Raw genomic sequence first — 27,713 nt, forward strand, 5'->3', positions numbered from 1 at the left:
CCCTGTGATGGATGCAGTCTTGTAAACGTGGTCTGATGAAGGAATCAGACAACATTCATTGTATAACATTAATATAATCTACTTTAACCTTCTTTGATGCTGAAAAGATTAGCTCCCCTCTCCCTAAATTGCTATTGCACACATGTTTATCCTTGGTAATGTATTCATGTTAGTATGCTGAATTCTTTTTTACATTTATAATACTCTCAAGAACTACATACATTTCTAAATTATGTCAATCTGACCATTGGACTGGTCTTTTGCTTGATGTCCATCAAACATTTGGTAAATATTTTTACTCCCACAATAAAGTTTTCAGTATTATTTCAAGTTAACAAGAGATAAAATGCTTTCAGTAAAATGTACTCTGTTAGTGTTAAATTTACACTAAAATTTCAAGATGGCATGATCATATTATACTGCACAAGCCCTATGGTTTGTCCCATGTAGCTTAAGACAGGCTTTCACATTGATTAGCATACATCTTATATTCTATCTTCCAAACAGACCTCAGTTTTAGTTTGTTCATTTTTGTATGAAAACAGAACAAATGGTTTTATTGAAATATGGCTAACAGCCCATTGTTTTGGCCCCTATTTAAATGGTAGTGTATGACTTGTGCATATATGCACAGTAAACTGTTTTTTTTTTTGCCTTACCTTTTTAAAAAACTGGTTACTTTTTGTTTTATAACCATACATTTACCCTACAAATGTGGTATTTCACAAAACAAATATTTCAATCAGCTAATCAAACTCTGACCAAATTCAAATTTATGAAATGTTGAGAGCGGCTGCATATGTCTCAAGGACTGCGGTGGATTTTTGGTGACCATAGCTTGGAAATTTAAATATAAACTGCTGTACTTCCATATAATAATCATATACTGTTTTTTGTCCAACCAAAGATCTGTCACATTCTCTTCTTTTGAAGTTTTGTTCTTCTCTCAGATCGTCTTCACACAGGAAGTTATATTTCAGCTCTGCGGATCTGTCACTGCTGACGGTGAAGCTGACACACAAAGGGAAGTGACAGTTCCAAAAATAGATGGACAAGTTCAATTTTCGTTCATTTCTGGAGAGGCTCAGTTAAAGCCAGCTGCCCCCGTTCTGAAACACCACAGTTCTGAGCACCTCAAAATATCCACTACCTTCTTTTGAGCTTGTTTGTGTTAGTCTTCCCTTTGGAAATGCGGAAAGTTAACTGAACCAATCAAATGATGCATCAGCTGTCCATGGGAAATGCAGCTATACTAGCTATATTCAGATTCAAATGGTTGATGAATATGGCGTCAATGTTGACTGCTGCCATTGCTGCCTCTCTATAGCCTGGTCCATTTATGTAGCAATGTGCTGTTTATGACTTCACTAATGTATGATTGTACGATCTTTAACGGTTTTGAGGTCTGCTAGCCTGAAAAATCATTTTCTGCATATTCATTTTACAAGTAAACCTTTCCCATGTCATTCCTTTAAAGAAAATATGTCATCATTATGGGTCATTATCATATTCAATTGATAAATCTTTTGCAAGTAACTCTGCCATTGAAATAGGTTGCTTTATGGAATGCAGTTCCTCCATGATTTCAGAGGAGTTTTATTTGAGCAGGGCATCCAGGAATAGCATTTCTGCAGACTCTTTGCCTCGTCTGTTTCTTCCTTATTCTAGCCCGCGCCTTCACACTCGACAGTGCACACAGAAGCATCACTTTTGCAGTGGCCCACTCGTTTTCTTTCCCAAAGGTCATAAATTTGGTTCCCAACCATCCCTGTCAAGCTAGGATCAGAAGGAGAGATTAGCTGATGGGGAAAAAGTTGGGGGGGGGGGGTGTATTGACTGTGCGTGGCAGGGGGCTCTTGCATCTCTGATGATTGTGCGTGAGAGCGACAGAGAAGGGGAAGAATTATTGCGAAATCCGCGAAGCCCCAAGTGCTGTCGACTGAACGCCCTGTTTGATGAAAACATTGCACAGATGCCTGCATATCTTCAGTCCTCGAGAGAGAGAGAGAGCTAGAGAGAGAGAGAGAGGCAAAGAAAATCTTGAGTTCGGTTGTTCGCTTGTTCATTTATTTATTTAATTTCTTCTATTTTTTTCATGTGCAGGTCTCAACAGGCCTCCCATTGCTCGGTGTCACCACACTGTTTCTCTTATTTATTTGGCAGACGCCCTCATGCAGAATGACTTGCAAGGGCAGAATACAATTCAGAGCATGAAAACATCAAAATATTTTACAATTACAAACAGGTGACAGATTCAACAGCAGTTTTACACAAATATAAACTGCTATTAAAACAACTGAAAATGATTAAGGTCTATTCATAACAATCAGTTGTCATCCTTGTGTAATAATGCAAGAGCCAATTAAATTGAGTAGAGTCCTAGTGTCTCCTTTTTGTCTTAGTTCTCTGTTGAAAATGGTCAATGGGGGCTTGTGCACTGGCAGAGTGTACACTCTTCACAGCAGTGCTCTCTGTAGGTGGTACATCAGTAACTCAAAAGAAACAATTGGTGATTTGAAGTCAAGAAAACACCGGGAAAATCACTCTCAAGCTAGCTCACATAAGATTGATTTGACGAGATGAAAGCAATGTAAGTCAATTAAACATTAGAGGGAATAAAACTGTGCTGTATTAAAACATGAACCAGATTTGATCTATTTATCTTTAAATTTGTCTGATTTAGCTGAATGGAATTTTATTTTCTTAGTTTGGCTCGAGACAGCAACAAAGCTGTAGAAATAGGTTAATAATGATGGCTTGATAAACAAAGCATGTGCCTTTGTTTAAAGTTCCATTTTATATGACTGCCTTTTCTCTTCACACGGACACAACATCCTGCTGTGCAGAATCAATGAGAAAATGGGAAACCAGACTGTCCACATCTGCAATAGCGTCTAAGTGCATTCTCCCCTCACCACTCAGTACAAAAGCACCTTTAGATAGAGAAACAAATGTCAGCAGGATCAGGCTTTTTTATTCTAATAATAAAAAGTGATTTTGTTCATTGTGTGTGTGTGTGTGTGCGTGTGTGCGTGTGTGTATGTGTGCGTGTGGGTGTGTGTTTGTACATGTGTGTGTGCATTATGCAAATCTGTAATTATTGTTTCTACATTTATACAGTAATTGATTTGTTGAATAATTTTTGTTTGTTTGTCTTTTCCAGGTATTCCCAATAATGTCGGTCCAGTTAGTAAGTAAATGAAAACAAAGCAAAACATTAATTGCAAGTTTTTGCTCTGCTTATTAAAAGTAATTAAAGTCCACTTGGTATTCATAGTTCATTTCTGATTTCAGTTTTTATTATTTATGAAGTGATCTCACAACTATAATAGGCCCAAATAGGCAGTTGGTGTGCAGTTTATTTACCTTAAGGACCAGAACTGGCAATTCAATTGTCAATTCATACCTTAACAAAGAAGTCAAGTATGTGTATAATTATGTTCATACTTAACATATACAGTAGTTGTACAAGAAAGTATAGGTTTCTTCATCCTATGTAATGACATTGAAAATACCTGTAATTGGTGTATGTACATGAAACATAAATAGCAATTATTTTTATTACAGTCCAAGACCTTTCCACAAGCGCAATGCTGTAAAGGTCACCATAATAGAAATGACACAGTATTATCTTCTCTGGCCAGCATCCCCTGGAGCTGTGTTATGTATAAAGTTACAGTTGCTGGGAGGCTGAATAAAGAGAAGAACCACAGAAGTATTGAACAAGTCAAAGTGCATTTAAAGCCTGGACATTTTTAAATCAATCCACTTCTCTGGCTTAATCAGAACTTCCTCATCTGGGAAAACAAACAGATTCAGTGCACTTCTCTTGCAGTCACTGGCTCTCCAGTGCTCTGAAAGTACGATCCATCTGCACACATTTTTGGAATATGGGAGGTATAAGGTTTACAGTTCTGTTTGTCTCAAGAACAGCCCTCTATATATTTTGTTTATGCGGAACCAACAGAAATCTTCTGTTGAAATGTTCTCACTTTATTCTCAGAATAGTTGTGTCCAGTCAGCTTTATTTATCTAATTTGTTATAGTTATCTGCATTGTCACAAAATGTAAAATGTAAATTTGTTTTGACCAGAAATTGGCACGATCCTGTCAAACTGAATTTCAGCAATGGACATTGGACTAAGTGGATCTTTTAATCTGCAATACTGATGTTCTCACTGTTGTTCATGTGCATGAGCTTGTGTTGCACTGCATGCTTTCCATCCCACTCATCATCATACCTTCACCAAATTCTGTCATAACCTCTTTGGAGTGCTTAATGGGAATCTCAATGAAAAACATTCATGTGTTTTGCAGAAAGGACACAGTGCATGTACAATGCACTCAGCTGTTGTTGTCAGAAAGCATTTAAAAGGGTGCCCCTTGTCCCACATGATAAATCTCATCCAACTTCTTTGACCACATTGGGAAATAAAGTTGGAGGGGAAAAACAAAGCTTGAATGTCCTTAGTCTAGACCATTTTCACTTCAATTAAAAGACAAAGCATTCATAACAGGAAAAAGAAGAATGCCCTTGAAGGCAGCAAACTTATACCTAACCTTATATAGAATACCCAGAAAAAGAAAATGCTGCAGTTTTTATACTGTTGTTTGAATGTAATTGAATTCTTTATTGACTTTTCTCAATTCGATTTCAAGTTTATTAAGCCAGATAGAATAGCCTAATGCAGCCATTAAGACAAAATTAATATTAAAAAAGGATTCTAGCTGTGTAAGATTGCATTGCATTATGGGAGTGTCATTGATTAAAATCTGTCACTTCTCATTTCACTTCACCTACCTGAATTTTCATGGAAAAAATAATTAATAGATAACAGCTGTGTTGTGAATTGAAACCAATCATTCACAAATGTTAAATTAATGCTTTTAATTCTAATCAGATCCTGATTGCGTACCATTGAAGAAAATATATCTCGCATCCCCATGTTATCAAATGAAAATGAAAAATCACTTTCTCATTTTAGAATTTAAAATTTACATGGCTGATTTCCCTTCCATTGTCAATTTGATGGAGGCCTGTGTCCTTTCTATTTGTGTCAGCCTGGCTTTGTCCTTGCTGTAAAATTGAGATACCCATTAAGGTCATTGCTTATTTACTACTCAATATCATAAAACAATGGCAGTGATGTAAGTTTTATTTCTTTTTTTTTCATAAACATCTTTAAATACCACTACTGAAACTACTAGGAATAATGGTACATCTCTACAGGAGCTTGAACTGAGAACCCAGTGATACAACAGTTTTGGGGAATGGATTGTATTGGAATAAATGACATCCAAAACCAAACATTTAAAAAATGCTCATTAACTGTATTCTGCAGTTATAAATGTTTCTGGTTTACAGCACAACTTAGGTCAAAAGGAATAACTGATACATAATGTTAGAGTTTTTGTTTTATGATTAAGTTTCCTGCAGACTTAACCAAATAGGTTCAGTAAAATATCCTGTATTCTCATTTTGTATTAGATAGGTGATATCAACACCTTTATTATCTTAATTTTTTTTTACTACTTTCTAGCATCATGAAGTATTTATGGGCTTTACAAAAGATGTTTGTATGCACTATTTCAAATACTCCACAATCATATCACAAAATTGAATGTATTTCAAGTTTTTGGACATATATTCAAAACAAATATGCATTTCCAACTTGCCTGTTGTGATATTTGTAGAACTCAGTCTCGCCCCTCACATAAGCATTTTGGCCTGGATTCAATAAATATTTATCCTTAAATTTGACTCACAATTAATAACAAGGGCCTTGTCACAAAAACAGTATGTGGATTTTGCCCAACTGTATTTGCGAAGGAAGAAAAGAATCTAATTCTTGAATATACTCTAAGCCAAAGTTAAGAACAAATTTTGATTGAATCCAGGCCTTGAAAAAATTTAGCAGCACACACAGAGAGTGAGGAATGATTTTAGGTTTTTTTCGGTAGATGGGTCAATTATACCACTTTTATCCCTATTTTTACAATTCTTCACTGCTGCCTCTGCTTGACATGACATTGAGAAGACTCCATCTCTGGCTACTATTTCCCATCAAGGAAATAAAGAATTGTATGTAATTATGAGGTTATTCAATAAATCGATCATTGTTTTACTGCATACACATTATTATGAATTATCCCAGTCCCAGAAAGCTTAAGACGATTTGACTAAACAAACTGTACTCATTGAGAATAACCAGGTTTCAGTACAGATGTAAATCAATGCACTTCAGTTCACTAGAGAAAAGTCACAGATTGTTGTTTTATTCATCATCACCATCGATGTAAAGACTACCATGAAACTGCACAATTACATACAATGTTTAAGAGTGTTACTGGTCTTGGGATGCATCAATTGCTTGTCTTCGTCAGGCTTGTTGTTATGCAAGAGAAATACAAGAAAATCCAGCTAGAGGTGAATGTCTGGCTGTCTGTGTCCACTAGTTCACCATAGATTCGTGAGAGCTAATGTAGACAGTTCTTTTAATAACTCCTGATTTCTCCTGATTGCATGCAGTTCGGCTGAATGTTTCATCCCTAGGGGTTGCTAACCGAAATCAAGGTAGGATATCACAAGCTGAAATTAAGTGTTTGTGCAGATCTAATGGCAATGGTCTTTGGAGTGGATTGGTAGTTATTACAAAATTTTACAAAGCTATATTTAGATTTCAGATTTTTTGTTCGTTAGACGTGATATGTGTTTTCATTGAAGCCGACATCTTCTGTTCCAAAGTAGATACCATTTTCTCCCATAGATGGGGGTTTCTGCTTTCACAGTGAAATGAAAGTTTTGTGTGCAATTCGCCACCAGTTTGGACTGCCCCCACGAAACGGGCAACATTTAGACAAACACTTCCGCCAATTACAACAGCCTTTGATTATCCCTTCCATTTTAATTAGGCATCACACATCTAGGGATTCTGGATTCAGGCTCCATCGACTGGAGAGAAGACGAGTTGCCACGAAGGTTTTGTGTAGATTGATTTCAGGCAATCTCCAGTTAATCCCTCGTGCAGATGTGCCATGCAAACCTCTTGAATTTGCTGCCCGTTTCTTTTCTTTTTTTCACCCTTTCTGGCAGAGGGGGTTCTTGTCCTCACAGTTAGGGGTTTTGTGAGAGTAGGCAGGTGGTTTAAATATAATTATCCGATTTTTTTCTTTGTTGGAGTTGAGGAAATAACTGCTAGTGGTGGTGAATTGTGGAGTCTGTTGTGTGCTGCCTTGTTAGATCCCTTTTGTGGGGCACTGTGTACTAACTCAAGGGAAATGGTCTGCGGGTGGGTCATGGAGGCGGTCTTGGTGTTTAAAGAGTTGTTACACCAGGGGCAGGCCACACCAGATGACAGTGCAGCCAGTTCTTCACAAGGCTCTCCCTGATGGCACAGAGGTGTTACTTGCTCACATGGAAGTAGGCTTACTATTGAAATGAATGTATGCACCAGAACCTGAGAATCAAACATTGGGTGGGTACATTCATGATTATAAGGACCACAGAGGGACCACATTTTGTCAAACTTTGTGAAACTTACGCTGAGGCTAATGGAATTTAATTGATTTAAATAAATCAGTGCTTCTGGAATTGTTTATTGGTCCAGCCCATCAAATATCTCAGGGCTAAAATCCTGTTTTACTGCAGGACTTGCAGGGAATGCTCAATACCATTTTAGCAAAACAGGCCCTGAATCCCTGAAGTAACTGATATTCATATCACAATTTTAACAACAGATTTGGTCTTGTCGTTATGTCTTACTGTATTTACTTTTTTACTGATTTTCATAGTTTTGACTATCATTCTAACAAGAAATAGATCATTTGTACCACGTTCAAAAGTAAAAATGACCCTTTTTAACCAACAAGCCATTATGATAACTAGAAATATACTCCTGGTCTTAATTTATGTTTAGAGCTTTAATATCTTTTTTAGGACTGGTATTCTACTATGGTCTGGATTCAATCAACATTTGTCCTTAATTTTGACTCAAAGTTTCTTCTTTCTTGCCAAAAGTAATTAGGCACTTTCAGAAATCACCGTCAAAGTTAAATGTCAAAATTAAGGACAGATATTAACTGAATAAGTGCCTATGTATTTATTTGTTTTGATTGACTTTGTTTTAGTTTTTGTGTGTGTGTGTGGGGGGGGGGGGGGTACATTTAAATACAAGCAGAAAAACAATTATTCAAGACAGGACAGTCTGGACAGCCGGTGAGGCCTCATTTATCCAGTTTAATGGACATAATATATACTTTGTTTTGTTCTAACTCATCTAGTTGCTCCACAAGTTGCTTTGTCCACTGTCCCTTCCGTTCAGCTTGCAAACAGCAAGAAAGGTAGGAATTCTAAGATTCATGCAGTGTCCCCTCAGTCTCTGTAGTTGAATCTCCCACTGTATGAATCTAGAATCACTTGTTTTGTGTGGTAGACACCTAACCCAGCCTCACCCTTTTTGTAATGACCCACCTCTATACCATATATTGTATCTTCCTGAGAAATATGTGCTCTGTGCTCATTCTCTAGATCAGGAGAGTAGTGATTTTAGTGAGTTTCTCATGCGTGTCTATTTCACAGTTAGCTGTCTATTCACACGGGAAACAGATTAAACACGCACAAATATCACAAAGGGAGTCCTTCATCATCACAGTTCTTCTTTTTCTCCCTTGCTTTCTATTTTAAATAAGCTATAATGTACTGCTGAGTAATTACTTGTATACAGATTGACATCTATTGAGTGTTTTGTTCTAAAATCATTTTACCTGGTTGCAAATTGGTGACTCAATATCTCTGGTATGCTCAATGGACATTATTTTGAATACTTGCAGTCCAACACTGGTAACCTTTCGTCGTGGAAGTTAAAAAGCGTCCCATTGCAAACAAGCTTACTAAACTAATGTCACACTTTTTAAATGAAACATTAAGTCTTAAACTCACACCAAGATTAAATATTGATGACAAATTGTCAATTTACCTAAATAGTAAATTTACATAAACTAATGTTGAGGGACACAGTAAAACTATAATAGCAAAAAAAGAACTTTAAATATATTTTTTGCACGAATATAAAACTTCTGTTAATCCTCAGCATATTTTCCTAACTAGTTCTTTTTTAACTATAGTTTTTGAAATTAATTTAAAATTATGGTGGCTCGCAGTTTTATTCGCAGTCTGAAGCCTAATCTCTTGTGAGGATCAATTCTCACATTCACATTTTCATTATAAATGTCTCTGTGACTGAGCATCGCACTGTACTTAAAGCATAGTTGCATATTTGCACATTAGAAATGTGTTACATCTACTGACATGGTGGGATTTTATCACACCACCACAACCTTTTGAATTTGGAAAAAAATCCTCTCCTAGCGATTTATCCAGATACAGTGATGGATAAAACTTTGGATAAATATGGCACTGACCTGTTTCTTAAACAATCAAATCCAGACCGTGCTGTAAGGTCTCCATCATGATGGACTGGCCAGATAGCCTCTCATTTTGAGAGTGTCTTTCAAGGGGACCGGAAAGTGCATCGAACATACCTGACCTCAATCCAGGTCTGAACAATCCGAATCCCCTCCAAAAGTTGGCCGAACCAGCTCAGAGGGGCACGTGAGGCTTTAATACTCGGCTGGCTCCGTGACATGTGGCAACCGTTGTTCCGGAAGCCCGATTTGTCACAATTCACCACTTGATCTGGGTCTGTCAGCTGTTATGTGTGTGCTTTAGGAGACTGGTGTGCCGTGATCATCACAGCCTCGTCTCTATCCATAGTAAATCAGCCTTGACACTTTGGCCTGGGATGTGATGCGCTGAATCCTTCCAGGAATCAAGAAATAGTCCTCCAGTATTTCTCAGAACCAAAATGCTTGCATCGAGGATGGGACTGCAGAATTATTTCAAAAAGATGAGATGTGAGGTCTTTATAATGTAGCTTAAGTCATAAAGCTTTGCTTGCCTACAGTGTATATTCACAATTTGCCTGGCATATCAAGACATCGTGTGAAATATTTATAATATTTAATACATTCATTATATACTTTATTTTATTATACCATAGATCAGATAGGTGTTTGAAAGTTCTAGCTCCTTACAATCCATTATCTTTGTTAGAGTTAAACTATCCAAAAAACGAAACAATATTGATGTAAATTTCAAACTGCGTGGTATGCACATGCCTTGCTGTGTTTGAAAATTACATCCCCCAGAATTTGAACTTTTTGTGGTTGTTTATTTATTTTATTCATTTATTTATTTTGTGTCCATGTAACACTGCTTTTTGTGTCGTTCTGGACCATGTGGCCTCCTTGTCCCCTTTCCATTGTCGTGTGCTTGATGCAAAAAAAAAAGCTTTTAACAACATGCTGTCCATGAGTACATGGTGATCTGACATCTAAAACCACTGCCTGCCTCTGTGCCAACATCCGGTCATCTCTCTCACAGCGACTGGGCCAACCTTCCATCCTAACCACGCATGCAAGTCTGCTCTCTACCTGACTGCTTCCTTACTGCGCACCCTGTCACATCCACGTCTCTGTTCTTCTTTGCAAGATTGCGAATGCTCCGGCCACTCCACCCGGTGCAGCTACATCGAGCTGCTAAACACGGTCATTTGCATCAGCTGTAAGCACAACACTAGAGGGCAGCACTGCCAGTTGTGCAAGCTGGGCTACTACAGAAACGTCTCAGCAGAGCTGGACGATGAGAATGTTTGCGTAGGTCAGTCCCATCATTGTAATCAACATTGCAACTTGTGACGACCACCAGCCCTCCCCACTACTCCCCCACCCCATCACCCGTCAGCCGTCTGTCTGATTCATCTTCCACGGCCTCATTGCTCATTTTTACTGTTTGCCTACTTTGTTTGCTTCACTCCATTTACTCGCCACCTGACACAGTCATGAACAAGTGTCCATTACACATCCATTCCCCTGCGGAAGAGAATGGGAAAGGCCGCTTAAAGCACAAAGAAAGCAATGCACCGCGCGCACATATTTCTGCATTTCACCGATTTACATCTATGCTTTGCATTGGCTAAATGGATTACCGTCAAAACAAAACATTTTTAAAAGTCATTTTGGAGCACAATCGTAGAGCTACAGGGCATGTGCCACATGGAGAGCAGCTTTTCAAAGGCTTCTTTCCAGTGTTCTTGGACATGGTGGCATCACCTATTGGAGGTTTTCAGTTGTTCAACCTGTGAGCAGACCATGTGCTGCTTGCTGTGTCATTTTGCCCGAAGAGACGTTTCCTTTCACAAGAATTCCCCAGCGTGTTGAGATAAAACATCACACCTTGAGAAGGTGCCATGTTGCACATACACTATGTCTTCCAGCCAGTTTGTCTGGATAAAGATAGTGTTCAGAAATCCATTCACCGAGATTGAGGCACAATGATGTGTCAAGTAAATTCACTGATGGTCCTACAGTATGCAACAGTCACATCCAAATAGCAAGCAAGAGAAAAACATTATTACCTTGATAAGTTATGATGTAAACCATATAATTACAAAAATATGTTATTTAAATTTTTTCTTGTATGCCAAAAAAGTAGCAGCAAAAGACAGAATGCAGGGATTTACATCTATCATAACCCAGCAGAAAGTGTTTCCCACTATCCACTATCTGTTTCTTTTCCCTCTTTTTGTTCACCAGTTCCTCTGTTTCTGTCAAAATGTGGAGGGATTCAAATACAAGGGAAATATTTTGCGAAAGATGGTAACCTACTGTAGTAGAATGGCTCTCTGGTACCTAATTATGAACCTTTGTTAAGAAAGAAATGTTTTCGCAGGAAGCAAAATATTGAAAAACAATAATAGCAGGTAAATGTTTTTTTTTTGTTGTTGTTGTTTTTACAATAGAGACCCTATGCCAATCTAATCACAATGTGCCTATTCACTAAGTTTAGGAAAACAAATTTAATGAGTGTTGCATTTTATTTTGTTTGCAAACTTCCTTCATTAATTTCAGTGACCACCAGAGTAATGCAATGTAAGTAAAAAAATTACCATACTTTAAATGCCCTGATCACTGGTTGAAATGATCAAAATAAGGGCAATATGACAAACATATTATCTCAGATAAATAACTAGATTCACGTTTGGTTTACACATGGTAGTTTCTGTTGTTGCTCTAATGGAGAGCAGTCTTAAATGGGCCAGGATCACACCGGACACTGCTAGGCTTTCCCTAACCTGACACAGGGATCACTGCATTTTATAACTTGAATAAGGCTTGTGAGTGCTAAGGTCTCCTCAGCCAATCAGGAAGCAAAGTGTGTGTGTGTGTGTCTGGGGGGGGCGGGGGGGGGTCATTACAGTGTCATCTCCGCTCAGTTCTCTTTCCCCTCTTATACCCATAAAGTTAATTGGACAGATGTCAGTGGAGATAAACTTGTCCTTTATTGGCCTCCCTTTTTTCAGACCCTGTTTCTTCAGTGCTGAATATGTTCTCTCCTGACTCTCAAATGTTTTCGTTCTATTTCTGTCAGTCTGGAAAAGCCAGCAAGTAGCAGCACAAAATGTAATACTAAGAAATACAATTCCAAACTTTCATTTTGCACCCCAGCTAATGCTCATCATAAAGGTGAATATTTTTTCACTACTATATCTTGTTGCCTCAGCCTTCAAATTAATATTGAGCTTCAGATTGTATGTTTCATTTTACATTCCATCTTCCACATCCCCTTCATAGCCCATACTGTACATATGTGCATTGTACACATGGCCACACTCTCTGTGGTTAGTTGAGTTACTATCAATGATAAAAATTATTTCCACATTAGGACCTGAATATCAACATCTGTCCTTACATCCTTAATTTTTTCATATTAATAAATGCCATGTGTGATACCTTTCCACACTGGCATATTTGTAGTAATATCGATTAAATGCCCTAGCATTCTGAAATATGCTATTTTCCACTGGTGGTGTCAAGTGCGATAATCCCGCCAAGTATTCAAATATGGTGATTCACACACAGGAACTTTCATGCCAAACGTGAAATGCCAAGCGTAAAATCCAAAAAGCATCTTTAAAATTAGGTTTCATATGTTTCTGTGTCAGACAACATTGTTGGTTGTCTTCTTTCTCCAAAATACTGGTGGATTATCTTCTAAAACAAAACAGAAAAAATGCCCTTGAAGTGCTTTTAGTAGTCTAGTAGCTTAGTTCTGAATAGAACTATGGTATTTGGAGTGGGAAAACAAACTTTTGTGACCCCAGTCACCACAGATGTCACCAAATCGATCAAAACTGATAAAATAAGGATAGCCACTTTAAATGACAATTCACTGAAATAAACTGAAATTGTGCAGAAAAGCATAACCCTTTAATTGACTTGTAAATCAGGGTTAAGGACAAATGTTGATTGAATAAATAAAACATTTTACATAAATTCATTGGAGTATAATTAGTGAGATACTGTGTACTATTCTTTAAGATGCTAAACCTGACAGAAACCATCATTCACCTTGGTTACCATATTTTAGCAAAGCCAGGAACATCCAATGAACTGAAAATGCATTTATATTTAGCATTTATATTGATGAAAATTTTTAACAAAATATTAAAATGGGCTTTATAATGTTAATATAATCTATGCTGTGGTTGTACTTCAATATGTATCCCATTATACTTGAAATGGCAGCATTTTTTTGGTAAATGGTTGGTTTTGCTCTTTATTATTATTATTATTATTATTATTATTATTATTATTCATGGATTCATGAGACTTCAGGGCCCTTTGAACCAACAAGTTTCTTAGAAATCTTAGAAACAGCAGCTATTATTTATTGATACGTGCTTTTTAAACTGGTAAACCAGTCTCCAGTGTCTTTGTGTATGTGTCTTGTTTCTACAGACTGTAATTGTAATCCCTTTGGCTCAGACAGTGATCGCTGTAATGGCACAGGATTTTGTAAATGTAAGGAGGGAACAACAGGGGCTAAGTGCCGTGACTGTCTTCCGGGATATTTGTGGGACAATGGCTGCAAATGTAAGTAGAACCGCTCCCTTGCAGCGCCTGTGTCCGCATTTCCTGGTCCTGTTGGCTGAAACCGCTTCGCCAGCCTGGCCTCAACCGCTTCAGGTGCCCTTAACAGCAGAAAACGAACCTGTGATACCTAACCACTACTAACAGGCTGAAGAATGAATGATTTGCTTTATTCAAAATAGTTGGAAATGAATTACTTTTCTCTCTTTCCTGAGATTTAATAGACTTTTTTGATAGGCATATGCGCACCAAAGCTTGTCATTTTCTTTAGTTTTCATTTGCTTGTGTTCAGAACTAGGCAATAAGCTGTGCATGCAGACTGTTCCTTTTTTTAGCCAAATTATTCAGCAGTTTGATGTAGGGGGAGCATAACAGCTGACCAAATATTTACTGCCTGCAGCATGCTGTTGATGTGTGGCAGCAACAGGATTATTTATTCAGTGCCAAGTCAATTTGTTCCCTCTGCCTAAATGTCTGAATAATGGTGTTCAAAATACGCGGTTTTTATTTTTATTTATTTTTTTGCAGTTCCTCTATTTTAAATTTTAATTAAAATGTGTCATCTGTGTTATCACAATGTTTCACGTTAAGCGGCAGAAAGCACATCAGAGGCCTGGACATCAGGTTTGTATTGGCATTCTGTGTGAATGCAATGGATAAATAGATGTAATAGATGTAAATATAATGTAGATAAAATGCAGAAAAATATTGATCTTTTTTCCATCTGAGAACAAATGCCAGCATACAATATTACAGATCCCATTACCCAATGTGGTTCCCCTCATGGATATGATTGATTGGCATATGTACGATTAGCAACTATAGAGGTTGATGCAAAGGTACATTTCCATCTCAAAAACAATGCATTTAAAATGTATCCGCACAAACCTCACTGCCCATTATTAACGCTCTACCATTACGTTCTGACACACTGGCCTAAATGGATTGCAGATAGCCCTATTTAACTGACTGTTGACAATTGAGGGGTTCGATGTCAAAGTCAGTGCAGTAGTGCCAGCACATCCATTCAAGTGTGCTTAAAACCCATTCCCCAGAAGCCCGCTCACCCTGAGTACCAATAACACCTTTAATAAGACAAATCATATTGATGCTCTTATAGAGGACAGTGCACGCCAGTATAATCCTTCAAAGCGAACGAGGAAAACTCAAAGCGCATTTTGTAGTTTAATATTGGAATTGAGAAGCTGAGCCAGTCGAATCAAGCATTAAAAGGGATCATGTTCAATCTAACCGGAGCTGGTCCGCAGAAACATTGTTTTGGTGACTATATTGAACTATATTTGGTGAACTGTATTTTTTCTCTCAATGTGACTCTGTGAATGGAAGATATTTTGAACTGGCAGTTTTCCTCTGGGATGCTCGTTACCTAAAAAAGTATAATCAAAATAAAAAAATACTGAATAATGAAATCTTACTGAAAGGCATTTGGTTTAACTTGAGAGGATGTACATCTGATGTTCAACTGAGTATGTGATACTGTGTGCAGTATGCAACATCGATAATATTTTCAGAGGTAAAATAATTTCACAAAAAAATAAGCGAAAAACTAGAATGAAGTCACACACAACATTGTATTATCATTACAATCTCATGGCCAAGTTGATGCTCTGCAAATACTATCAACCTGTCAAACATGCAGAGGGTAGTTAACTGAACAGTGCAGGCGAGATATTCATGAGCTCCTTTAACCTCAATTTTCTTGGGCTTTGCCCTATGAAGATTCTGAGCTGCTCAGTAGACATAATCTCATGAAAGCCCTTGCTGAGGGAGAAGAGCTATCTGTCCTCACCACCCACTCCACTTGTTATCCCTGCCCTACCGTTGGTAAACAAGCAATTGTAAAATCAAGGTGGCACAATCTCGGAGCCAGTCCGATCTTGTTCGCTCAATATTGGATCAATATGAAATGCATCACCATGTATTTAGAAACTGCATAATGTTCACTGTATGACTGATGGATAAAAAGGGCTAAGAAAAAATTGGATTTCAGCACATGCAATGGCTACAAGATCAAATCTGTTTATTGAATGCAGCGGTATGAGGCATCTGGGCCTAATACAGGCTGTAGGAAAAGAAATGTGAAAACTGATGCTGGTGACAGAGAATGATAAGTGAAGTATTTCTTTGCTTCTTTTGCGTGTGTGGAATTCTTGTATTAGAAGATCAGTTCATAGCCTTAAAAGTGCTTTTTTTTTGTAAGTGTCTATTGAAATACACCGTGGAATAAGTCAGATCTATGCAGAGCAACAGAATGTGACAGACAAGTGATGTAGTTGCTGTCATATTCTCAGGTTGCCAAACATGCATGAAAATAAGTACCTAATAGAGCACCACAAACCAAATGAAAAAAGGAAGATGGTACATAGATGGGCATGAGCTGGTGATTCCATGCACAGTTCAAATTCTGGAATGGTGTTAAAAAAGGGATGACTATGGATCAGTCTGTGTCAGTTTATTTGTTTGTTTGCTCATCCGTTCCATTGTCACACTGTTCTATTTATGAGGCGGCATTGTGGACAAAGGTCGGTCTAAAAAACACGAGAGGAAACAAACCGTTTTTGCGTGAGCAAGATCCAGTTAGCTAGCAAAATGTGTAATAATAATACACATAGTGTCAGATCTATAGCTATTCTCCAATGAAAACATACACAGTTATTATTATTATTATTTATTTTATTTTTTATTGGTAGACCCTATATGTATTAAAAATTTGTAATTTGTTCTTAGTGACCATAGATAACTTGCACTGGTGTTTTACTCGGTACATCCTTACATGCTGCTCTGGGAATGTTGTCGGAACTATTAAAAACAAAGCCTGTTTTCTTTGAAAAGTTTAGATTTTTTAATTTTAATAAATCAAAATCAAGCTAGTTACAATATTATGTTTCTACAATGTTAAACTCACTTATGCTCTGAAGGTAGTATATCCCTGGCCAGGTTAGCACTGTGATATGAGATAAGTCTATCCAATGTCCAGGGATGCATTTGCTAATAAACCAATGGTCTGCTATTTCTGGTGAATCATGATCTGGATGGGCCAGTTCAAATGTGATATGCCTAAGTTTCTTATGTATCTGACTAGCAGCAAATCTACACATTCAATGTTTACAAAAAAGAATGTGTTAAAGTTGAGGCAGCTTGTTCATTAGTGAGCAATATGTGTCTGAAACAATACCTAACAAATCAAACCACCATCCCTGAGCTAATTTATTTATATAATTGCTAGCTAGCTAAACTTGTGTACTTGGAATATTATATTAACCAATTAGCCATACTTCCTCTTTCATAAAATGGGTAAAGCATTGTTATTAGCTAGTTAAATATGCAAAATCTGACAGTCACAAAGCCAGCTGATGCTTTATACAACCAAAGAGTGTAATATAAAAGGATTTATTTCCAAACAACCAAGGCAAAAATATAAGCAAGATTTAAGTATTGAAACCAAACTGCCTAAATTTAATTGTCAGAATCAATAAAAAAAAATCACAGCTGATGAGGCCCATAATTACCATCACCTGGGAATATTCCAATAAATAAATTAAGATGCCTGCAAGACATGCCATACATATTAATCTAACAGTCAGTTCATGAAATTTAAATACCTAAAGAGCTTATAACACATACCCACACATGTATTTTGCAACACATGCAAAGTCTTGCCCCTCTCTGCAGTGTTGGTTACTCATTTAGCCCAACTCAACTCAATATATATATATATATATATATATATATATATATATATATATATATATATATATATATAAAGCAGTTCTGCAAAGAAGAGAGGGCTACAATTCTTTCACAGCAATGTGAAAGACTAGGAAATGTTTGGTTGCAGTTATTTCGGCTAAAGGTGGTGCAACCAGTTATTAAGCTTAAGGGCGCAATAACTTTTTCACATGGGATGCATGGGTGTTTTATCATTTTTCTCATTAAATAAATGAAATAATTATATTAACAGTGTGTTTACTCAGGTTCCCTTTGTCTAATATTGCATTTTGTCACAGAAACCATTCAGTGTTACAAATATGTAATAGAGGAAATCAGGAAGGGGACAAATACTTTTTCTTATCACTGTATTCACAGCACTGCATATATATATATATATATATATATATATATATATATATATATATAATGAAAGTCCCACATATTCGATTAAATGGCTTGTAATGAGAAACAGTAGGTGGCTTACCAGCCAAGTGTATGCTGGTCAATGGCAGCAAAAACTTGCTGGAACCAGTCAGATTGCAGGAAACCAATTTCACAAACCATAACTTCCCTTTCCAGATGCAGTAGTGATACTGTGTCTGGGGATGAAAGTAATATATTATAGTTCGTCATATTCCCCAGCCCTTTACTTTCTCTGGGGGATATGACTATCCATAATAGATACACCTTCCGTATGTATGCACAGACCACCAAGAACTTTGGGCTAAGGTTATTTTTGTGCAATACAAATTGAAAATATTACAAACATCATAAATAATACAAATGTGGATTTTGCTACGATCATATATACATATGCATTTTTATATGGCTCATCCCATTGCCATTAATGTGTGCAATAACTGGATTACTAAATCTGCTTGCATTTATGTACATAACTCTGTGGTGTAAATTGAAAATTAGCCCTATAATTTTAACCTTTTTGAACACTTTGTCCAAATAATGCACTTTCTGGACTTATTTTAAAATTAGTATGCACACATTTATGCTGCATCCATAATGGCAATCATTATGGCTGAATGCCATTAACCATGTATTATGAATAAGGATTTAGATAACAGCCTCCATGCTAGTCCCAATGTTAGCTTCTGGTCCTATGAAAAATGAGGGCAAAATATATCACACTACATGACAATCATGCTTATAAAACCCACAAAGTCTCTTTAAAATGCACTCTTTCATATGTACAGAGCTAGGGTACACCTGTGCCATATACTGAATACTTTCGGTTAAAATATGTCATTTTATAATGTATGACAAATTGTATTAAACACACAATGATTTTAATATTGGTGATAAATTTGTATTATTTTATGTAGCGATCACAACCGAAGAGTTAGTATAAAACCTGATTCAGAAGACCTGCAGTCTGTTGCTACTTGGTATGTTCCAGTGCTAACCATCTTTTCAAATAATTTTTGGACAGAGATAAAATAAGCAATGCTTCAAAAATGGGAAATGCTTTTAGCTCTGCATTGGAGGTGAACAAATATCATTAATGTTCCTAGCTCATCATTAGCCATATACAGTACAGTACCTGCAGACCTTTAGATCTTCCAGCTTTTTTAGGCACTCTGATCATTCAGTATATACCTCTGATAGAGTAGGAAAGGGAATCCATCTGTATGCAGATAGGAATAGGCAATTAAAACAGAAATCTCTCCTCAAACAATCCCCACTCACTCAGATGCAACATCTACTCTCTTCCTTACTTGATAAATATTATTCCTCATAGCAAAAGTAAACCTAATAAATCTCACAATCTATTTTTTTATCGCGTCTGTTTACGCTGGGGAAATTGTGAACGTGAGCGATGGGAAATTACTGCCTTACGCGGTTCAATCCAAGTTCCATTGTTCCGGCATATTCTGTAAAATATTCTGTAAAATGAGGACAAAGGCATGCAGCACCCTTTAGTGTAAAAAATATTGTGGTCCAGAGCTAATACTCTCATATGCTGCATGTTGACCCCTTTCTTAATGTTTTACACACAAGCTGGCTTACATAACAGTTTTGGCCTGAAATCTGCATTTTGTGTTTGGGGAATATTGTGTGCTTTTAATATTATGAAATATAAGTGGCACCTAAGCATAATTTTACTTAGATTTGAAAAATGCTAAGTGTAAATCTGATCTGCAATAATAGCCACAGCTTGTTAAGGTATCACAGCAGTAGAGTTAACCAATTGAAATGAGATTCAATCAAATAACTTTATCTTTTTTTGGAAAATAAGTGTGATAGCAGTGAAGTGGTTTGGAATATATCACAATCAGGTCACAAACAGAAAGAGTAAAATAAAAAAGTTTATAAATAGCCTTTTTCATGGCCCAAACAACTAAAAAGTACAAGTTCAATTCTGCTTCAAAATGATGGTACAGGTGTGTGGAGGAAGATTTGCTTTCTGTTAGACGTAGTAATGCACTTTAATAAATACACTTTCACATCTCCTATTCTTTTATCATATTGGTCAGCCAATTTAATAGGTCATGTTGTACAAGCGTGAAAATGTACAACTGTGAAACCTACGTATACTGACAGTTTCAATACCAGTAACCTAGTTAAAGAATGAGCCACCTATGACAAACAAATAAACTCCAACATGAACTCAATTCTTAATTTCAACCTGAACAAGAACATATTCAGTTACTTATTTAGCAATTAAATGTCTTCCACATTTAATTAAATTAAGCACAGGCTTTACAGGACCATTGTATATAAAAGTGCATGTTTTTGCACCATTACAAGGATGCAAAATTCAAAAAGTTAAACCCAACATCTAACACCCTTCATTGCAGCAGTTGACTTTTTTTTGCCGTTGTTGTTTGTTTGCAAATAAGATTTTAAAAAAATATTTTATAGCTATAGACCTCTATACAGTATATATACCTACTAAATCAACAGCTTGATATGATTATACTCACATTGGGTGATGATATTGATTGCAGTCTTTCACACACACACACACCCGCAGGCGCACACACATATACACTCAGATACACACGACAGACGGATTCAAAGAAGGTAGATTCAAAGTCTGCATCGTTTTGAAAGGCCTGCATCACAATATGATGTGTGTGCTCTGTGTGGGGACTGGGAGTCCAGGGAGGACTCTCTAGGGTAATGTGTCCTGCTTTACCTGTGCTCAGCAGTCTCACAGTGAGGCCAGGGGGCACAGAGCAGAGGGTGGGGGTGGGGGCTGATGAGACGCTGACTGTGACCTGGAAAATATGCCAGGCAGGACAGCACAGCCACCTCAGAAACGACACCAACACCCCGCGCTCCCCCCCACCCCCGCCCACACCCTCCCTCCGCTTCGCCTCACGAATCAATGCAGGCTGATAATCTATCCATCAGAGCAGTGGACTTGAAGTTAGGTCTAAAACTAAGCCCGTCGCATCAGAATTGAGCTATCTCTATCCAATGTTTCCTTCCTTTAAATATTACCTTCCTTATTTTAGTTCTCCTCAGTAACACGTTGATAACTGGAAGTATTGACGTTTCACTTTAAGAAATCAATACCCCCCCTCTCCAGCATAGTTTGATGCTCAGTGCAAACCTCAGAACTAGACCAATGTAATTCTACACATCCATACGCAGAGACCAAATCACTCTGTATATTAGCATTAAGTATGATCTATTTGGTAAAAATGACACATCCATCACATCCAAAAATCAATTTTAATTCATTAGTTGTTTTGTTATCCATATTTTGGTGCTCACCTCAATATAAGTTGGGGCATTATTTAATAAATTATTAGTGCAATCTTAAGTGTGCCTGTTTCTCGAGCTGGAAAACAAATATCAGCATGTCACTTGAAAAATGTCAGCATTTTATTTGGTGCATAACGATAGTCTGTGATCTTAAGTTTGCCTGTTTCTCATATTTAAAAAAAAAATCTAATATCAGCACAACACTTGGTAAATGCCAATGTTTTATTTGTTTTGTGCCAGTAATCAGTCATTGGGTAAATAGAAGTAAAGTCTTACATCTATGCCAGATTAAAATTTACATCAATCACCGGTATGTGTGTTACACAGCACAATTTTCCGGTGAGTGTCCTCCAGTAACTCTAGAAAAGTCACAAAAGACCTTTTGCTCTAGATTATTTGTGTAATATTTTAACATATTTTTACTGTGTAATGTTCAGTGAAGGGGAAAAAACCCTTTGAGCTAGTCATCCTCATTGTTTAAACATGAAAAACTACTTGGTGCTGACTAATTCTTATGAAAGATAATTATCAGACGGCCTTTAAGAAAATGTAAAAGACTAGGCTTACGTTAGTTTATTTATTAAGTTCATAGTTCTTTTTTTATATATTTTTTAAAAATGAGCATTCAATGATGATAACATTTTAGGAGTAAAATAGCAATAAATTTTGTTTAGAATTAGATTTTATTATGCCAGTGTTTCTTCCTGCATAGGTATAGCATGTTCAATTGGACTGAATGAATTCCATGTGGAGTCGTGCTGGCAGGCTTGTCCAAATTCTCCTCTGATTTTTAATATTGTATATTTTACGTAAAGAAAGATTAGTATACGTTAGTATATTAATATACACAAGCATATAGATTAGCGATTACCAGAGGAGTTGAATTGAGCTTGGTTTCTTAAAAAGGAATGCACTAGTATTATCCATCTGTCAGTATCCTGGGTAATGTAGTTCACAGTGCTAGACTGGCCCTTCTTTTCCTGTTACCGTCTCATGCGTATCTCCCAAAAATAGCCCTTTAAGGCTTTTCTACCATTACGTTAAGCCAGACATAATTCAACTGCGCAGTATCAGTAATGGTAAGACAGAATGCTAGTTTCATGGGTGATTTTTATCATGAGTTTTCTGCTAATACGCCATATTTTCTTCTTGTCAAGGTGAACAGCAGTAGCTCTTTTTGTTTGTTTTTGTTTTTGTATGTGTGTTCTGTTCGCCTACAGCTTGCTTGACAGCTTGCTTCCAGGAGAAATAAAACTGGCCTTGTTCTTCACACTGCAAAATATATTTTGTTTGGATTAATTCTATGCTCGTAGAACTGTCTTTCTTGAACAGTTTCACCTCCCTCCCCCCCTTCCCACATGAGTTCAGGACTTTAATATGATGTCATGATTTATCGAGTGTGATTCTTCAACCAAAAAGAATAACTAGACAAATGTGTATAAAACAAAACCTAACCTTATACTCATATACTTATACCTGGGTCTAAAACAAAAATAGTTTGTGAATAATTGTCAACATAATGATCAAGTGCAAATGCATTGCTAATTCATTTAACAATGAGCTTGTGACTGTGCTTTAAACTGTGCTGAGAAGTTTGTTTGGAGGGGGGGGGAGGGGGTATGGTATATGGGCATATTTAAAACTACATTTGCCTGAAAACTGTTACCCAAAAAACTCAATTTGTTATGTGCAGCCAGAAGAGGATTAAACGGTCTTTTAGTCAGACTGGCAATAAAGATACAGCCTCAACATCTTTGTCAATATTGTATCCATTGTGTTCTATTTCAGTTAGATGAACTTTGACCTTCTCCTGTTATCATAGACATACTCCTTACATGCTTTCCTACTATCCCTTACCTCGTTTATTTGTCTTATGTCCTACAAAATATGCTACTTTAGGTTAGTTTTCTTCAGATTGTGCAGTCTTCACCTCACAGATTCCACAGAACTGTCAATCATAATGTCAAATTTATTTTTTTGATTTTGACTTAGAAATACCTGACCTCTTCCAGTCATGAACAGTATGTTCATGAAGATCACGACTGAAAGAGAGTAGAGTTTCCTTTATGTGATTTCTGTTTTTTGTATTTTTAACTACTCAGACATGCCTTACACATAAACTGTTTTTACAATATATTATGTGACAGTTAAATTTTACTATACCATGACTGTATTATGATGAATATTTGTAAAACTCAGGCTAGCAGCTTATTTGTCGGAAGAAAGTTTCAAATTCAATAGCCTTGAGTAACTGAATGCAGATTGATGTCAGAGGTGGCGCCGGGCCCTGGTTCTCATCCTCTCCATCCTCTCTCTGCTCGACCCTCCCCTGCTCCCCACTGCAGCCCAAGTGTGCAACAACGAGCTGATGCGCTGTCAGAACGGCGGCGTGTGCCACAACAACGTGCGCTGCCAGTGCCCCGCGGCCTTCACCGGACTGCTGTGCGAGAAGCGTCGGTGCGAAGGCGAGGCCGGGGGCTGCGGGGGCCCCGACTCCGGCCAGGCCGCACTCCCCCTGCCCCCGGCCCCCCTGCTGCTGCTCCTGCCCCTCGCCCCCGCCCTCCTGAGGGAGGCCTGCTGGCCCGCGGCGCTCTGAAGCAGAGCGACAGAGAAATATATCCAAAAAAAAATCTACAAGCATACAAGCAATCCACCCAACCCAAGACACAGGCTGTCAATAAGGAATGTGCCAGAATGAAAGCAAAACTATAATTTGAAGAAGAAGAAAAAAATTATAATAAAGTATTGAAATCAAAAATAAATACATTTAAAAACAGAAAAAAACAAAGATATATTTAATGAAATAACTGAGCATTTGCTTCATAAAGCCGACAAATGAACGGAGACCAGTGAACTAAGCCATACTAGATACCATTCCCCAAGAGAGGATCCAGAGATGAAAGACTGTTTTTCCTCAACCTCGCCGCGGCAACAGCAGCTGAAACCACTCGATGGCGATCACAACAATGTCAGAGCCACACTCTGGTGCTTTTGAGTAATATGTTGGCTGGGTTGCTTTGGGCTAATCTGACGCGAAGCAATGTAGGACTGTCCAGTTTGTGTGGACCGACACTGAAATTAAACTCAAGCATTCTTTGCTGTCAGTGCATTGTGGATATAAGGAAAATCACACCGACTGGCACGTTTGACCTGTGACCTGCATTAGTCCCGCCCTCTACTCTCTCTGCCCCAGTTATCCCTCCCTGCCCCCTCTTACCTGTGCTATTGTGAAAGTTACTCCTGTAACCCTCGTTGGTTGAAAGATTTTTTGTCCAATGTTAGTGACGCACATGTGTAATAGCCCTGCCCCCGCCCCCCCCCACCACCACCCACCCAAAAAAGTAAAAAGAGCAACCCCGTGTCCTTCTTTTATCTTAGAAGCACTGCATCAATAGAGATCATCGCAAAGATGCTAGTGTCCACATGAGCAGAAGTGCTTAGAAAAAAAATCAGTGTATTTAATTTTTGTATTTAAAGAACAAGTTATTTTCTTGATGAAGCAAAACCATGTAATGCATATACATTTTTGTATTATTGCCGATACATGTTAAAAGGCAACTTGTTAATATATTCATTCATTATGAGAAGGAGAAAAATAAGAAATGGTTTACTTTTTATTCCTATTTGGTTGTGCAGAGCTTCCTCTGTATTGGCAACGTGCTGGCATCAAAGAATATAAGTTTACATATATACTAAAGTGTAATAAGATTCCACCAAAGGACATTTAATTGTTTTCTTGTTGCTTTAACACTGGAAAATTTAAGTGAATAAAATATATTGAGGAAAAACTGTGTAAGTCTTATTGGCTGTTGTTTGTTTTTTGGCTAAAACACAGATAAATTAATTTCAGAAAAAAAATAAAATAGTAATATCTATAGTCGAATTGTAGCCTATATAAGGTAGTGTTACCAAATTCCCTGGAGGGCCATGTGCAAAATGCAATGAGAACCAACAGTGATGGAGATTACTGGTATAAATGAAATATGGGACATCAAGATTTCCTGTGAATAAGTCAGTAAAAGCACTGGGCTGAAATACATGGCTATCCCAGATAAAATGGGACATCTGTTCACCCTAATATAAAGGGTCGTTGGCATACCATCCCGGTTTTAAGTTAAGTTATATTTTATTGACCCCATGGGGTATTTTGTCCTTTGAATTTGACCCATCCTAGTTACTAAGGAGCAATGGGCAGAGCGAATGTAAAGAGAGTTATTTTTGGAACTGTTCTCACAAAAAACAGCTTTGCCAGTACCCTAGTGGGACATTTGCCATGGTTAATGCTTGTCAGGAGGTTACATGATTGATTCCCAAGCTGAGCATTGCTAGTGTACATTGAACACGAGGAAGGTACATTACTTCCTCAGTAATTATCCAGCAGTAAAAGTGAATCAGCAAATTAAGTAAATTGTCTTGCATAAAGTTGTCCACTGAGCAAGTAAGTAAGATAAGTAAGTAAGTAAATAAATGAATACATAAATAAATAAATAAATAAAAAAATAAATAAATAAATAAATAAATAAATAAATAAATAGCAGACCACAGCCAAAAATGACTCCCTGCAAGTTCCTGGGTTACATAGAACTTGTGATTATGATGCTATGCGTTATATATACATGTGACAAATCATTAGTTTAAGATCTTGTAAACATTTTATTTCAATGCCAGTCTGTGGCATGCTGTGAAACTCGTGAATGTGCTCCCGCAGTAGTAGATCTCGCACGGTGTTTGCGGCAGTCCAGATCTCCAAGCAGGTTTCCAGCGTTTTCCTTGGCAACTTGTTTGTAGCTGAGTCCAAAAAACAACAGAAGGTTAACGGGTAACAGCCAACTGCGATGCCCCACTTATAATCACAGGCCTCTCCTAAAATCAGCTGCACTGTTGGCTCTACCATGTCTTCAACATGTTTTCCACACATCCTCTAGAAGAGGCCTTGTTTCTGCATTACCATTGTGGGTAAGTATCTGTATTTGCGATGAGTAATTCCTTTTGATGACACATGTATTTATTGTCACGAGCATAAGGCTAAAAATATAGGATTAGTAATTGTTAAGGTTAATAACTGTCCATGTGCATTTAATTAATTGTGTCCCCATCTGTTTGAACCATAATGTTACAATGTTACTCATCCAATATATTTGCATAAAAGACTTACATTTTCATTTTCAATATCTTCTGTTGTCCAAAAACATACAGTATAATTGTGCAGCATGACCTTGTTGCAATCTGACTGAAACTAGGAGGGAAAAAAACAGGGGAAAATGCTCAAATCCTAATCATTATTCCTTAAATTTATCAAACGCCTTTGAAGACAAATTACTGCAGCTTTTAAACATCAGACATAAACTCTTTGTACTTCTAAAGAGAGCTATACTTGGGAAAATGTTGGAAAATGTGGTGAGCTTCATTGGTATTTATATGCTATTTGTCTCGAATTCAATCCGGTAAAGATTTGTTTCAGTAGAATGCATTGTCAGAGGGGCAAATTAAATATTAAAAGGTATTGACGTCTTGCTGAGAGGCTGTGTTCAAAGTTTATTCAGTATAGTAGGTCTCATCAGCCAAGAGACAGTTCATCCATAATGTGAAAAAGTCAGATCTTGCAGAGGGGATTTTTTTTTGTTTTTGAGTTGAGTTTTGTTAATCAGATTCCTGGAAAATGTGTCAAGCATGTATGGTTAATTGGGAACTGCTATTGGGTGCATGATAAGGTGCAATAAAATGAAAATATGTGCACAATAACTCTCAGACAATTATACCTCACATACACTGTAAAAACATTTCGGATTTAATAGTTATTTTTCATCAAAAAGTATTGTAATCAGAATTTAACCATGAAATCAATGGTTACCTGGAATTTACAATATGTAACAGTCATTTTTCACAATGCGGTCAGTATTAAATGTAAGATTTTGGGGCCCTTTACACTTTGTGTTTATAATCAAAGAAGTCTCCCCCGCCGTCCTCAAACTCACCCATACCTCTCTTGAGGACACAACCTCAAACACTACAAGCAAAATGTCAAGCAAAGAGTCGAGGTGGTCAGAGATACTGAAAATAGCATTTTTAGCAACATGAATGATTCCATATAGATGGTAACTGCAATTAAACCGAGGTTCTGTCTCGTTGTGGTCATTAAAGTCCCCATGACACTCATCGCAAGAGTAGTGGGTTCCCCAGTGTCCTGGCTAAATTTCTAACCTAGCTCCCAATTTTAATTGACTAAAATTGTTCTCTCTGGGGCCGTCTGGGTAGTGTAGAGG

General features: G+C 37.3%; 1 protein-coding gene and 1 long non-coding RNA gene across 7 annotated transcripts in view; one reads left to right on the forward strand and one right to left on the reverse strand.

Moving 5' to 3' along the window:
- ntng1a (netrin g1a) overlaps nt 1-25,238 on the forward strand; it is a 107,218-nt gene extending 81,980 nt beyond the window's left edge. For 2 of the 6 annotated variants that reach the window (XM_035412607.1, XM_035412608.1), the window contains exons 5-8: nt 3,164-3,190; nt 10,550-10,717; nt 13,858-13,992; nt 23,796-25,238. In XM_035412607.1, coding sequence (XP_035268498.1) covers nt 3,164-3,190; nt 10,550-10,717; nt 13,858-13,992; nt 23,796-24,046 — 581 coding nt within the window. In that variant the 3' untranslated portion in view covers nt 24,047-25,238. Of the gene's footprint in view, nt 1-3,163; nt 3,191-6,529; nt 6,575-10,549; nt 10,718-13,857; nt 13,993-23,795 lie in introns of all 6 variants that reach the window. The other 4 variants (XM_035412609.1, XM_035412610.1, XM_035412612.1 and 1 more) reach the window with 4 other exon arrangements.
- An 845-nt stretch (nt 25,239-26,083) lies between these two features.
- On the reverse strand, nt 26,084-26,905 carry LOC118224834. The gene is made up of 2 exons (XR_004764705.1): nt 26,606-26,905; nt 26,084-26,238 (listed from the first exon to the last, which is right to left on the reverse strand). It is a non-coding gene; the product is annotated as an uncharacterized LOC118224834 (long non-coding RNA).
- Nucleotides 26,906-27,713: the final 808 nt, after the last annotated feature.

The sequence above is a fragment of the Anguilla anguilla genome, chromosome 4 (genome assembly GCF_013347855.1).
Source record: "Anguilla anguilla isolate fAngAng1 chromosome 4, fAngAng1.pri, whole genome shotgun sequence".
NCBI classification, from domain to species: domain Eukaryota; kingdom Metazoa; phylum Chordata; class Actinopteri; order Anguilliformes; family Anguillidae; genus Anguilla; species Anguilla anguilla.